The sequence below is a fragment of the Bombina bombina genome, chromosome 6 (assembly GCF_027579735.1).
Source record: "Bombina bombina isolate aBomBom1 chromosome 6, aBomBom1.pri, whole genome shotgun sequence".
In the NCBI taxonomy this organism is placed as follows: Eukaryota; Metazoa; Chordata; class Amphibia; order Anura; family Bombinatoridae; genus Bombina; species Bombina bombina.
Window position 1 is genome coordinate 208,988,560 of NC_069504.1, and position 16,629 is coordinate 209,005,188.

General features: G+C 36.1%; 1 protein-coding gene across 1 annotated transcript in view; it reads left to right on the forward strand.

Moving 5' to 3' along the window:
- The window catches only part of PDZRN4 (PDZ domain containing ring finger 4), a 209,298-nt gene extending 193,350 nt beyond the window's left edge, over positions 1-15,948 (forward strand). The window contains exons 6-8 of the mRNA XM_053719782.1: positions 5,815-5,916; positions 12,138-12,254; positions 14,359-15,948. Of these exons, the coding sequence (XP_053575757.1) occupies positions 5,815-5,916; positions 12,138-12,254; positions 14,359-15,885 (1,746 nt within the window). The 3' untranslated portion in view covers positions 15,886-15,948. The remainder of the gene's footprint in view (positions 1-5,814; positions 5,917-12,137; positions 12,255-14,358) is intronic.
- The last annotated feature ends 681 nt before the right edge of the window (positions 15,949-16,629 follow it).

A 16,629-nucleotide genomic window follows, 5' to 3' on the forward strand; every position in this document is an offset into this window, starting at 1 on the left:
ATGTTTTCATCTTCTTGACTGAAGGGCTCCAATGCACTTCTATATATCTCTTTAAATGTATACATATGTATTTATGTGTTTATATGTGTATATATGTCTGTAAATACTTAAATACACATATAACTACATAAATATCTATACACATATAAACACATATACAGTGTGTGTGTGTGTGTATATATATATATATATATATATATATAAATATATATATCTTTAGATATGTACATGTATGTATCTTAGTCTTAATGCCCTTTGCCTGCCTTTTTTTTCTAATGCATAAGACCTCATTTCTTTGAGCCCTTATAACTATTTTGTGCATTTTTTTAAATCCTTTTTATTAGTGTTCTTATGCGTGTAACTGTATAGTTATATGTATTTTTTATGTGTTTTGTTACACTTTTTTTGTATCACAAATCAGTAAACTAGAGCTCTGAGGACACACTATCCCGACTCCCGTTAACTTCAATTGGGTTTAAGCAATCGGTTTTACTTTATCTTGTATTATGAGCGCTAAATGTGTTGCGCACAAATACCCGCGATAAACCCCTTTTTGCTTGCGCATAACTGGTAATCTGACCCACTTTTGTTTATTCTCTGCTACTATATAATATATTATATTATATTTTTATTAGTAATATTTGACTTGGGTCAGCATTTTAATGGTCTTGGCTGATCTTGGCTCTTTTTGGGTCACGTTATATTGAAGTCTTTGGAATTAGTTATGGGATTACAGTATCCTACAAAAGTGAGTACACACCTCACACTTTTGTAAATATTTTATTATATCTTTTCATGTGACAACACTGATGAAATGACACTTTGCTACAACGCAAAGTAGTGAGTGTAAAGCCTGTATAACAGTGTAAATTTGCTGTCCCCTCAAAATAACTCAACACACAACCACTAATGTCTAAACCATTGGCAACAAAAGTGAGTACAACCCTAAGTGGAAATGTCCAAATTAGGCCCAAAGTGTCAATATTTTGCGTGGTCACCATTATTTTCCAGCACTGCCTTAACCCCCTTAGGCATGGAGTTCACCAGAGCTTCACAGGTTGCCACTGGGGAGTCCTCTTCCACTCCTCCATGACTACATCATGGAGCTGGTGGATGTTAGAGACCTTGCGCTCCCTCACCTTCTGTTGGAGGATGCCCCGCAGATGCTTAATAGGGTATAGGTCTGGAGACATGCTTGGCCAGTCCATCACCTTTACCCTCAGCTTCTTTAGCAAGTCAGTGGTCATCTTGGAGGTGTGTTTGGGGTCATTATGTTGGAATACTACCCTGCGGCCCAGTCTCCAAAGGGAGGGGATCATGCTCTGCTTCAGTATGTCACAGAACATGTTTGCATTTATAGTTCCCTCAATGAACTGTAGCTCCCCAGTACTGGTAGCACTCATGAAGGCCCAGACCATGACACTCCCACCACCATGCTTGACTGTATTATTATTATTATTATTATTTTTTATTTGCAGACAGCCAACAGATTCCGCAGCGCTATAAACAAAGGCAGAGTACAATAAAATAATTATAGGGATCAAATGGGTAGAGGGCCCTGCCAAGAGTCGCACTGTTGTAGTCAGCTCTTAAGAAGGTGATCTACAAACAGTTGGACTCTTAGGCATACATGCTAAGGGGGTTCAGGGGATAGCAATGGAGGAGAGGAACTTGTATAAAGAAAGGTTAGTCTAGATTGTGTGAATCCCTGAACAGTAGAGTCTTTAGGGAGCACTTGAAGCTTTCAAAACTAGGGGAGAGTCTTGTGGAGCGAGGCAGAGAGTTCCACAAGATGGGAGCCAGTCTGGAAAAGTCCTGTAAATGGGAGTTTGATGAGGTAACAAGAGAGGAGGAGAGTAGGAGGTCATGAGCAGAGTGAAGGGGACAGGAGGGAGAGTATCTGGAGACAAGGTCTGAGATATAGGGGGGAGCAGTGCAGTTGAGGGCTTTGTATGTCAGAGTGAGAATTTTGTCTTTAATCATAGAGGCAAGAGGAAGCCAGTGAAGGGATTGGCAGAGAGGTGCAGCAGATGAAGAGCAACGTGTAAGGAAGATGAGCCTGGCAGAGGCATTCATTAAGGATTGTAAAGGAGCTAGGTAGCAGCTGGGAAGACCAGAGAGGACAGAGTTGCAATATTCGAGGCGGGAAAGGATGAGAGAGTGGATTAAAATCTTTGTTGTGTCTTGTGTAAGGAAATGTCTAATTTTAGAGATGTTTTTAAGGTGGAAGTGGCAGGCTTTAGCCAAGGATTGAATGTGAGTGAAAGAAAGATTTCAGTCAAATGTGACCCCAAGACATCGGGCATGTGGGGTAGAGGTAATGATGGAGTTGTCGACAGTTATAGAGAGATTGGGGTGGAGATTTTGGAAGAAGGGGGAAAATAAGGAGCTCAGTTTTGGAGAGATTTAGCTTGAGGTAGTGAGAGGACATCCAGGAAGAGATGTGAGCAAGACAGTTAGTGACACGGGTTAGCAAGGAAGGAGATAGGTCTGGTGCAGAGAAGTAGATTTGGGTGACGTTGGCATACAAATGATATTGGAAACCGTGGGACTTTATTAGGGAACCTAATGATGATGTGTAGATTGAGAAAAGAAGGGGACTGAAGACAGAGCCTTGCGGTACCCCGACAGAAAATGGTGACGGGACAGAGGAGGCCCCAGAGAAGTCTACACTAAAGGTACGGTTTGACAGGTAGGAAGAGAACCACAAAAGGGCTGTTTCACAGATGCCGAAGGATTGGAGGGTTAAAGATAGTGGTCAACAGTATCAAAGGCTGCGGACAGATCAAGGAGGATAAGCAGAGATAATTGGCTTTTTGATTTTGCTGTAAGTAGGTCATTGGTAACCTTAATGATTGCTGTCTCTGTGGGGTGATGGGGATGAAATCCAGATTGCAGTGGGTCAAGGAGGTAGTTTAATGTAAGGAAATGGGATAGGCATGCATATACTAGTTTTTCAGGAAGCTTTGAGGCAAAAGGGAGGAGGGAAATAAGGCGGTAGTTGGATGGGGAGGTTGGATCAAGGGAAGGTTTTTTGAGGATAGGTGTGACCAGTGCATGTTTCAGAGATGAGGAAAATATGCCGGTGCTGAGGGAGAGGTTGAAAATGTGTGTGAGTATACGGGTAACCGTAGAAGAGAGGGAGGGAAGTAGCTGTGAGGGGATAGGGTCAAGGGGACAGGTAGTGAGGTGAGAGCGCAGTATAAGTGCCGAAACTTCTTCCTTAGTAACAGGTGAGAAAGAGCTAAGTTTATGGCTATGTGGGTTGTGGTTGGTTGCGAGCATTTGAGGGGGTGAGAGAATGGAATTATGTTGAGAGCTGATTTCTTTTCTGATGGATTAAATTTTGTTATTGAAGTGGCTAGCAAAGTCTTGAGCTGACAGAGAAGTTGTATTAGGAGGTGGGGGTGGGCGGAGAAGAGTATTGAAAGTGGAGAATATACGTTTTGGGTTTGAAGAAAGATTAGAGATAAGAGTAGAGAAGTAATGTTGCTTATAGAGATTAAGGTCAGAATAGTAGGAATTCAAAATGAACTTGTAATGAAGGAAGTCAGCTGAATTTCAAGATTTTCTCCAGTTCCACTCAGCAGTACGGGAACATCTGCGTAGGTACCATGTCAGAGGAGTATGCCAGGGCTGAGGATGAGTGTGTGATTTCCGAACAATAGTAAGAGGGGCCAGATTGTCAAGGACAATTACATAATGTGGAATTATAGTGGCAGATAGGTTGGTCAGGGCAGGAGAATGAGGGGATGGATGAGAGGAGAGGTTCGAGGGAATTAGCAAGCTGTTGCAAATCTAATGATATAATGCTTCTGTGAAGTTTGGTGTGATGAGTAGAAGGAGGGAGGGTTGTAGGGAGGGATGAGATGTTGCAAGTGAGGAGATGGTGGTCAGAAAGAGGAAAAGGAGAGTTTAAGCTGACAGAGAATTTGTATTAGGAGGTGGGGGTGGTGGAGAAGAGTATTGAAAGTGGAGAATAGACTTTTGGGTTTGAAGAAAGATTAGAGATAAGAGTAGAGAAGTAATGTTGCTTATAGAGATTAAGGGCAGAATAGTAGGATTTCAAGATGAATTTGTAATGAAGAAAATCAGCTTAACTCTGAGATTTTCTCCAGTGTAGGCAAGACACACTTGTCTTTGTACTCCTCACCTGGTTGCCGCCACACACACTTGACACCATCTGAACCAAATAAGTTTATCCTGGTTTCATCGGACCACAGGACATGGTTCCAGTAATCCAGGTCCTCAGTCTGCTTGTCTTCAGCAAACTGTGTGCGGGCTTTCTTGTGCATCATCTTTAGAAGAGGCTTCCTTCTGGGATGACAGCCATGCAGACCAATTTGATGCAGGGTGCAGCGTATGGTCTGAGCACTAACAGGCAGACCCCCACCCCTTCAGCCTCTGCAGCGATGCTGGAAGCACTCATATGTCTATTTCCCAAAGACAACCTCTGGATATGATGCTGAGCACGTGCACTCAACTTCTTTGGTCAACCATAGTGAATCCTTTTCTGAGTGGAACCTGTCCTGTGAAACCACTGTATGGTCTTGCCCACTGTGATGAAGCTCAGTTTCAGGGTATTGGCAATCTTCTTATAGCCTAGGCCATCTTTATGTAGAGCAACAATTCTTTTTTGTCAGATCCTCAGAGAGGTCTTTGCCATGAGGTGCCATATTGAATGTCCAGTGACCAGTATGAGAGAGTGTGAGAGCAATAACACCAAATTTAACACACCTGCTCCCCATTCACACCTAAGACCTTGTAACACTAATGAGTCGCATGACACTGGGGAAGGAAAATAGCTAATTGGGCCCAATTTGGACATTTCCACTTAGGGGTGTACTCACTTTTATTGCCAACGGTTTAGACATTTATGGCTGTGTGTTGAGTTATTTTGAGGAGACAGCAAAATTTACACTGTTAAACAGGCTGTACACTCACTACTTTATATTGTAGAAAAGTGTCATTTCTTCAGTGTTGTCACATGAAAAGTTATAATAAAATATTTACAAAAATGTGAGGGGATACTCTATTTGCTATGCATTTTGGCTCATTTATGATGTCATTTTTTTACTATAGTATATTTATTTACTACTTTTTATTGTTTCTGTCTTCTTCTGATGGAGATTGTAAACATCACAGGATTTTTTACGAGAGATTTTAATACATTAAGTAAATAGACAGATAAAAATATAATTGATATATAGATACTGAAGCAGTAGCTATGTAATGTGTTAATATATTAGTATCAATCATAAACAGCAGGAACATAAAGGTGTATAGACATTGTATGAGTTTTCATGTTATGATTAGTTCATAAAGAATAATTATATGATATGCAGGAATCACTGCCAGCTGTGTTTTGTAAGTATTGCTTTGTTAGATAATATAGTGGCTCCTTAATTGGCACTGTGTAACTCCACAGTATGACTGATATGTGCTGTACTATTACCAGTATCCTTTCTACCAGCACTATTATCTCAGAGTGACACTTCCATTACTCTGAGCAAAGAAAGATGAACGTCACCTGTCAGAAGCTGGTTAATTGTGTTGCTAGATGTATGTAGCTGAGACACAGGTTGGACATTTATGAACATAACTGCTTCCTCTGATGTTCGCTGTTCTTCACCAATCAATACTACTCTTATAGTAGGTGCATAATTACATACAGCTATATACCACAGAGAGCCAAAGAAGAATCATTGTATTCAACATAAAGAGCCAATATTTTGGTTTATTATTTTATATGACTTTATGCGCATGCAAACGAATGTGCCTGTTTTATGTTGTTATTTTGTTTTATTGATTTAGATCAACGGTCAAGACGTCCAGAATAGGGAGGAGGCTGTGGCTTTGCTATCCAGTGATGAATGCAAGAAAATAATTCTGCTTGTTGCAAGACCAGACTTACCGGTTAGTAAGATATCATCCTAATAAACAGTCCTACTATATATTTCTATAATGAGTCTTGTGAATGAACCACTATTTGTCTTGCGTACCCCTTTTACATATTAAAATTTGTCATCAACTGTCTTTATTTACATCAGTGTGAACATTTTGTATATTTTTTTAAACATTTAAAAAGAGAATATTTGTAACATTTTTGCATTCAAATGAGGTACCTCTGAAACCGTTTAACTGATGGTTCATGTTTATTACATAATAAAGCGGAACCATCAAAATACAAAAAAACTGACATTATACTAGATTACAGCAGGGGACATTTGCACACTTCTTTGTGTTGCCAATTCAATGGTAAAACTAAGGAATCAGCATTACTGTGCAGCACATTTCACCAGACTTCAAACCATTAATTTACCCCCCCCCAAAAAAAAATCCCACATTAGGCTAGATAACAAGTGGAGCGCTAATTTAACATGCTTCCGTAAATGAAAAAAAAATGTGCCCAATTGCCTCAAAATAAAGTAGACAGTTCCTTTCTGTAAATAACAAATAGTAGCATCTTTATTTAAAAAAAAAAAAAAAAACTACTCAAAGCAGTTATAAGGGGTTAAAATGAGGGGATGTGGGGTGTTAGAAAAACAACGGCACTGAAAGTGCCTTTACATTGCAGTCTATGTTAATATATATGTATGTGCTTATATAAATTATTATTATTATTCTTTATTTATAAAGCGCCGACAGATTCCGCAGCGCTGCCCATGGGTACAAGTATAACAGTACAGTGGAGAAACAATACGATAAGACACAAAATTTTACAGACAAATACAGGGGGAATTGAGGGCCCTATTCCCGTGGGAACTTACAATCTAGATGGGTAGGAGGATTGGAAACAGGAGGTGGGGACTGCAGAGGTGAGAATGATATTAGTGAGGAGATAGAGGGCAACTGTTAGTTAATTGAAGTTAGTTTGTTAATAAGTCGGGTGATAAGCTTCCCTGAACAGAAAAGTCTTTAGGGAATGTTTAAAGGAGGAGAGGTTAGGGGCAAGTCTGACATCTCGAGGAAGTGCGTTCCAGAGGGTTGGTGCCGCACGAGAGAAGTCCTGTAGTCTAGAATGAGAGGAGGTGATGGTAGAGGACGCAAGAAGCAGGTCGTTGTTGGATCTTAGGGGACGGGCAGGAGTATATTTGTTGATGAGTGAGGACAGGTAGGGTGGGGCAGCATATATATTTATGTGTTAATATGTGTATATACACATATAAACACATACATCTATATGTACAGTATATATTCATATGCATATTTATTTTGAATTTGCTGCTCAACGCTGAGCCACTTACCCTGTTCACTGCACTATGTTCTTTGCTGTGTCTTACGGCATGAGAACCATGCTCCTATTGGATCCTATAGAAGCGCGCTCTCATGAGCGCAAATCTTCCAGGCAATGCAAACGCGAAGACGCGTTTGCTGTTAATTTGCAATACCAGCACACATTTGCATGCGCTCGTATTACTAAGTGGAGTGAAAATTATGCACTCACGTAAGTGCAATATTTCGATCCACTCGTAATGTGTCCCATTACTTTAAAACACTTTTAAGGACAAAGGTGTTTCCCAGTTTCTGTGCTTCAATGACAGGGGCAATTGTGGCATGTTTGCTCTTTATTGGTCTCACCTTAAGTATCTTGTATCTTGTTAAGGACACCCTTATATATTATATATTGCTTTTTAATAGAAACACAGACCTTTCTTATGATAGCCTATATGCGTGCATAAAATAACAATGCCTAGGAATTTAATACTGAAGAATGGGGAAAAAATGAAAAACAAAATGCATGTTTTGTAACTTTATAATAAGGAAAAATACCTCAAAATAGATGTATTATTTTGTATAGATTTTAGGAATTTCTCATATATCTAGGTTTTTCAAGTAATTTATAGCAAATATAGGCAGTGGCAGACCTACTAAACAGAGAGCCCTGGTGGGGTCCCAAAAGGTAACTTAGTACTCTTGGCATCCTTTGTTAAAGAGTAATTTAGGAGAATTCAGAAGCATCTGGCAGCAGTGTTTGCAACATTGATTAATGCAGTGTTACACATAGCTACAAACACGGCTGCTATAGATACAGATACATGCACACTTCTAAACTTCTATCCGCTTACCTAGGTTTAGTCTTTAACAAAGAATACCAAGTGAACGAAGCAAATTTGATAATAGAAGTAAATTGGAAATTTGTTTAAAATTGCATAAAAATTTAAATATGCAAAATATACTAGATTAATATTTCTCAGCTATATTTACTATAACTGATGAACACCAACAGTAACCATTTAAATTGGTTTCCTATAACAAAGCAGAAAACTGTCACTAAGTGCCTCTACTTTGGGGAAGTAATTTTCAGTATGACACTCATATTTTTCCCTGTCATTAGCTGCTGTAAAGATATTCTTCTAAACTTTCATACAGATGAATGTTTAATTGATTCCCAAAGGAAAAGATAACGGCAGATACGTTTTGCATGTTCTTCTACAATTTATCTTGTAATGAAAAGACATTTCATGGTCAATTGACAAGATGATAATTAAGTATCTTAAATAAAGCCAATATTGTGTTCATTTATATCATACTATTTATGGATTTGATGTTTTTTTCAGGTATTGTTACAAATGCCGCTACAAACTGTATATTTTCTACGATCATGATTTATTGTCAGCTATGACTTACACAACTTTAATATAATAAAAACAATCATCACTATAAAGGGAATTAACACATTTGTTCTAAAGTTTTGCATGTAAATACTTCAATCATCAAAGAAAAATATTCATATTTTACCATTACAACTTTAGCAGGGAAATCTACTGTTCTATTGGAAAGAGCTTGCAAACAAAATATATTAAATGTTTTTTTGTTTTTTTAACCCCCGCCCCCACCCAGTAATTCTGTGTATCAAAACACTGTTTGCTATCTCATATGCTTGAACCATCAGAAGAAAGTGATACCAGTTCTACTTTAAGTGGTCAATAATGAAAAATGCATACTACCAGACCCCTTTTTAACATTATTGCATTGCATTAAATATTCATGGTACAGGGCTTTAGACAAACCGCTTTCACTAACTTTAGAAAAGCCTTGGAATTTATTTTTTAAGCAACCCCCTTGCAGATAAGAATTGTATGAGCTAGCAGATAACTCTTACTTTCTAATCAACATTAAAAATTAAGACTAGCAAAATGTTGTGCTCATACATAAAACTACACTACTTGGCCAGCTTAATAGGAGTGCATGATTATATGTCACTAAACTATGTGAAATGAATGTCAAAGCACTAATATTGTTTTGCAAGTATTAACATTACATGTATTGTGTAAAACTATTAAGAAGATTATTATGTAAATCAAATATTAATATTTTATGCATTACTATTTTGTTACTGTCAAAATATTTATCTTAGTGAACTACAAATTGTACATAGGGTATCATTCAGTGCATAGAGCCATATTTAAAAAAAAAAAACCCTGGCACTAAATCTCAATTTGGTTGTAAAAATACCAGAATGTGAAAATAGGGGCATGTTGTGTGTCACCAAATAAAAGCAGCTCCTTATAGTAAGGAATTTCTGACTTTTCTCCCAATAACATTGTCATCTGTGTTATTGGCCTGTAAAAGTATCTCTTAATGGGACTCTGTGCCACAATTAACCCTAACATTAGACCTCTTGGCAGTCAAACTATAGCCAAGGATCTCCCTCTTCCCATTTATTCTAATACTCACCCCTGAACATCATTAATGCTAACCACCACTCTCATCTGTAATTAATCTAAACATCAGTCCACTTTCGCATGGTTATATGGACATAAAAGTCAAAGGGGTAGATTTAACAAGGGCCGAATGGCCCATGTTCCCCTTGTTTACGTGCAAGCCTTCAGGCTCGCTGGGAACAGCAGTTATGAAGCAGCGGACTAAAGACCGCTGCTCCATAACTGGTCTGCTGTCTCTGAGGCTGCGGTCTTCAATCTGCCCGATCCTATACGATCGGGCTGATTGACACCCCCTGCTAGCTGGCCGCAAATCTGCAAGGGGCGGCATTGCACAAGCAGTTCTGGTGAACTGCGTGTGCAATGATAAATGCTGACAGTGAATGCTTTCGGCATTCAACGATGTCTGTCAGACATGATACACCACAGCATATCCTGTCGGACAGACATTGGTAAATGTTCCCCAAAATGTTCTTTTTGGTTCAACATTTACCTGTTTTGCTTGAAATCCTTTGTGTCTTGTAAACCATATGGTAGCAGTACTTGCAACAATGTTATACAAATAATACTTAAATCATGTGCATACTCCTGAGCCAACTGTATGCTTTTAAAAGAAAGGTGCAAGAAAGTGTCAAGAGAGTCAATTTGATAATGGAAGTAAACTATTTTTTAAGACATACCCCCAGTAGCAAACTCTTAGAAAACCTAATACTAGCTGTAACTCTAACCCTACCTTAACTGTACCCATAACCCTATAAGCTATTCTGCTCTGCACTAGTTTGACTTGCATTATCATAGGGACATGAAACACAACCTTTTTTTTTCATGAAAAATTTAAGAATGATTCCAATTTACTTCTATTATAAAAATTTGCTATATTCTTTGTTGAATAGAATACCTAGGTAGATAAAGTGCACATGTGTGGATAAGAAAATGGAAGCAGTTTTTCCACAATGTATAGCATTGTTAAAAGCATTCTTGCAAAACTGTTGTTACATAGTTTTTCAGAAATGTACATTCTCCTGAGCCTACCTACCTGCTTTTTGACAAAGAATTCCAAACAAAGTAGAATAATATTAAACGTAAATTAAAAACTTCATTAAAATTGTGCGCACTATCGGAATCATGAAAGAAAAATGTTTGGTTCCATATCCCTTAAATTTTGAGTTGCTTCAACTACTTTATTTCGATTTAAGTTATTTTGTCACTGACTTTTCAAAAGATACTGACCACTTAGCAGCTTTTTTTAGTAAATATATCCAACCTTACAAAAACAAATTTCATTTTTAGTATACCTCTTTTTCTTAAAGTTTTAAAAATATTTTACTGTTAAATTATGTGATATAAAAGCATTTGCTTTAGTTGCTTTTCAAATGTGCCTTTGATAGTTCTATTTACAATTGTGCGGCTGATTCTGTATAAATATGTTGACATTTTGTTGACTTTTCTTCAAATATTCATTTTAGAACAAACTACAAAATGCCTGATTTACACATTTCAAAATCTTTATTTTACATAATTTATATAGCCTTTGATACACCATTCTTTATACATGTTCTTTTCTGTTTCCCCAACATTTTTGTTATAATTTGTGCACTGCTGTCACAATGTTACATTTTTTATATTTATATTTTTCATTTTATAACCTATATGCAACTGAGGTGACTTTGAAAACAAACATTAACAAGTATGTCCATGGCTAATTTGTACACACATTTTAATAATGTAATGTTTGCTTGTTTGTTTATAATTGTATAGTATCTGCAAAATGAATCAGGAGCTGTACTGAAATACAAATAAATGTCCACAAACGTACAAATACAAAATATACAAAAATGTATACAAGATAAACATGACTACATGATTATATTATTATTATTTTATTATTATTATTGATATTATTAGAATTAATAAGAATAATTATTATAATAAGAATAATTATTTCAACAAAACTAATTGATAATAAAATTTTAGGACTAGAGAACAATCTTTAAAACACTCTTATTTCAATAATATATTGAAGTAAACCTGTAATAAAGATGGTAGGAAGGCTTAGAAACGTTTACAAATATATAAATATATGTTATCATAAAATGTGGTGGTTTTGATCTGTAACGAATGGGTCATGAGACTAACAAATGACTTAATGCCAGACCTGAGGACGGGAATAGAAAAATCGGATACTACAAACAAATAATTGTATACATCTACGTAAATGTTTTTGAAAATCATTTGGTGTTGTGAGATCTAACAGATAAGAAACAAATTAGTCATATTGTTTAAGGAAGGATGAAAGCCAAAGGAAGTTGAATTTATTATTATTCATACTGGTATGAAGCTAATATAAAAAGCTTATTTTTCAAAAGAGTCATTATGATGAAAGGAACTAGCCAGCTATTGCTATTATAGCTAACATCACATTACCATGTGTTACTACTAATGTAATGTAATGTACTAATGTGTTCTTTACAGCTGGATGATGGGTGGCTTGATGATGAAAGGAATGAATTCTTGGAAGAATTAAACATGGAGATACTGGAAGAACAAAACAATGAAGAAATGCAATACACAACTGATGAAGTGCAACTGGTATGGATGATTAAACTATTTCTTTACACATTTGCATCAACATATTTTCAGAAACAATATAATGAAATTATACTTGATAAATTAGTTAATATATACAACTAATTATTATGTTCATTCTATGATTAACCATATAATAGATAAACAGACTTAAAGGGACATGAAACCCAATTTCATGATTCAGATAGAGTATACAATTTTAAACAACTTTCTTATTTACTTCTATTATCTAAATTTGTTTCATTCTCTCAGTATCATTTGTTGAAGTAGCAGCAATCTAGTAATGGTTTCTAATTTAACTCATGGGTGAGCCATTTACAATATGAAATATATATGCAGCTACCAATCAACAGCTAGAACCTAGGTTCTCTGCTGCTCCTGAGCTTTCCTAGATAAAGCTTTCAGAAAAGGATAACAAGAGAAGGAAGCAAATTAATAATAGAAGTACATTGGAAAGATGTTTAAAATTGTATTCTCTATCTGAATCATGAAAACAAAATTGTGGGTTTCATGTCCCTTTAAGATGCTTGAAGAGCAAGACTTGAATACATTTATAATTTGATTCCTTTTTTGTTGTACACAAGGTGACACTTCATAAGTTGTCTGTTGTAAATAACAAACAAAGGAAGCAATTTGGATTATTAATAAAATAATTATCTTTACGGAGCAATAAGTTTAACAAAGGTAATTGTATGGACTACTGTAAAGCTGATCGCTAGTTTACAAACTATTTTTCAGAGGTTTTTAGTAAGCATGTGCTTTTCTTAAGCAATTTAATTTATACTTTTTACCAAGAGATCACTGTTCATATCAGTATATGTTGACATAGTTAAGTAGGACAATAAATAACATGCAACTATATAAAGAATAATTCAACTGACATGCTAGCATTTTCTCTCCACAGCCCCTGTCAATTATGTAACCTTAAAGGGATACTAAACCCATTTTTTTTTATTATTTTATGATTTCGATAGAGCATGAAATTTTAATCAACTTTCAAATTTACTACTATTATGAATTTTTCTTTGTTCTCTTGGTATGTTTATTTGAAAATCAGTTATGAAAGCTTAAGAGCCGTTTAATTTTTGGTTCAGCACCATGGATAGCGCTTGCTGATTGGTGGCTACATTTAGCCATCAATAACCATTCGCTACCCAGGTGCTGAACCTAAAATGGCCGGCTCCTAAGCTTTCAAATAAACATACCAAGAGAACAAAGAAAAATTGATAATAGGAGTAAATTAGAAAGTTGCTTAAAATGTCATGCTCTATCCGAATCATGAAAGAAAACATTGGCTTTAGTATCCCTTTAAGGCTGTCTGTTTTTTTCTATTGATTGACACCCAAATCATTTAACCTTAATTTCTGTCCTTTCTGATGTTAGCAACTGTGCATTTGACTTTTTTTTCTTGATGGCATATTAGCACTTATAGATACAAAGACATGGTTAATATTGATGCCTCTGTTAATCCAACTTCAATTCTAAACTTTCATTTGATTCCCAATGCCTTCACCTGCCCAACTTCTCCAAAAATAATTCCCTCTTTTTTAGCACTAGGTCCCACCAAGACATTAGTTCACATTCTTATCTCTTGCCATGTCTGTAATAACTCTTGCCCTCCATTTGCACCCCTTCTAATACATTTTGTATGCTTCTGCATGATTCAACTACCCACCTATTGATCAAGAATTCTTAGCTATGCAATTCCCTTCAGTGGTTTTGCAGAACAAAAATTCTTAGTTTTGACCCTAACTTACAAAGTCTGATAACACTGATTCCACTTTATATATTTTATACAGTTTTAATGTGCAACTGCCATCTACACTTAACTCATGACAGTCACCTTTACCAATGACTACTTACATAAATTTCCTGCATGGCAGCTACACTGTGTAGCCTCTGCCTATCTCTGTAATATTACCCACATTTTGAGACATTTTAATATGTCTTTAAAACCATTAAGCAAATTACTTATCTGATATTTAGCCCCATAATAATTTTCATCTCAATAGTGCTAAGCTCTGACCACCATTAGTTGAGCAATGACCACACCTGTTGTCTTCACCCCAGTAATGATATATGTTCTCACTATTCATCTTTCTTTCAGCAAAAGAAGCCAGAAGATGAAGATATCACAACAGACACAGCAACTTCCTCATCCAATAATCCTGAAAAAGACAGTGGTATGGGGCGTACAGATGAAAGCCATCGTAATGATGAAAGTTCTGAAGTAGAAAATACTGTAGAAGAACAGAACACTACTCTGCAGTGTAATAGAGAACTAGGTCAAAGTCATGATACATTGGGAAGCATTGAGTTAAAATGCAATGAAAGCTTTGTTTCTGGGGAGTACATTGATTCTGACTTTGTTGGTAACCAAGAAGAGGAGTGTGATAAGTTTCGACAGTTGTTGGAACTCAAGTGCAAGATTAGAAATCAAGGAGAATATGATCTTTACTATTCGAGCAGGACTATTGAATGTAGTAGAGCTAATCAAGGTGGTGTAGAACATGAACTACAGTTATTAAATGAAGAACTGAGAAATATTGAGCTTGAATGCCAAAGTATTATGCAGGCTCATAGACGTAAAAATGAAAGAGACCATGCTGAAGAGGTCTGGTCAATTCATGATAATGGATTCAGAAATTATAACACTAGTGTTGATGCACAGAGAAGTAAGCTGAATAATATAACTGAACATCCAGAACGATCAGACAAGGACAGTTCTAGTGCTTATAATACAGCTGAAAGCTGTAGAAGTACACCTTTAAATATGGATCGATCCCCAGACAGTTCCCTTCAAAGAATTATAAGCATTACCAACCGAAAAAATATTAGGAGCACTATTGTTGCAAATCATATATCTTCTGGACTGAGTAGTTTTGAGAACACCCCAACCAGATCACAGACTAGTGTGCAAAGTCAAAGCATTGAATGTCTTGATAAAAATATGTTAGAATGTAGTAAGTTCTCAAAATACAAAAAACAAAGCACTGAAGAAATTCCTTACCTTTCACCATATCATAGCTCAACCTATAGCTGTGGAAATGTACCAGTGCATGCAAGGCATTATCAAAGTTACATGCAACTTATCCAACAAAAAACTGCAGTTGAGTATGCCCAAAGTCAGCTAAACTTAGTAACTATGTGTAAAGACTCACAAAGGTCCACAGAGCCAAGGATGGAATGGAAAGTGAAAATTAGGAGTGATGGGACAAGATATATCACCAAAAGGCCAGTAAGAGATAAGCTTTTGAAAGAACGTGCCTTGAAAATCAAAGAAGAGAGGAGTGGAATGACTACAGATGATGATACAATGAGTGAAATGAAAATGGGTCGGTATTGGAGCAAAGAGGAGAGAAAGCAGCACCTTATGAGAGCTAAGGAGCAAAGGAGACGAAGAGAATTTATGATGAGGAGTAGACTGGAATGTCTAAAGGAAAGTCCTCAGAGTGGGAGTGAATCCAAAAAGGAAGTTAGCATAATTGAACTGAGTCACAAAAAAATGATGAAAAAACGCAACAAGAAAATTTTAGACAACTGGATGACAATCCAAGAACTTATGACACATGGTGAAAAATCTCCAGATGGAGCCCGCTTACATAATGCCTTTTTATCAGTCACTACTGTTTGAGTATGACTGCCAAGAAGTATGCTACCTTTTTAGGTAGAGTACTATTGCCTCGTTCAATGTGGCATTTTTATATATTCTGTGACTGTTTCAATTTTTGTAAGCAGAACTACTTGGTAATTTTACATTTTTTCATATATAAGTGCATTCTTTATCTGTCAATCTTTCATTATTTGTGAAATGCTGTAATATTCATTTTTTGAAGAAAAGTTAAAATAAAAAATAATTTGTTATCTTATGATAATTTATCTATTGAAAGTTGAGATCTAAATTTATTTCTCTAGTTTTTTTTTCTACTCTCATGGTCATATAAAGACCAAAATAAACATTTTTTTGTATACTTGTTTTTTGGCATACATGCAGAAAAACTTTCTATATAAACTTTGTAATGTACCACATCTCATCGTATGGTTTAAAAGCTTTTAGACTGAGACGTTGTACATTGAAAATGTTAATTGCAACTGTGTTTGTCAAAGTCAAGTGTCAGTGGGCAACATTGCCTTGATCTGTATTGGCATCAGTAATGTAGCTAGAAATGTAGAGATGGAAGAAAAATAAATTATTATTAATCATTAATAACACTGGATACAGTAATGTGGTATTATTTTAAACTCAAATCACATGATATAATAGTGTAAAGACTTTATTGTTGAGTATTAGGATTACACATCTTTCCAGGGAGGATATACAGTTTTTGAACAAGATATTTAAGTATTTCTATCGGATAACTATCTAATCCCAATTCAA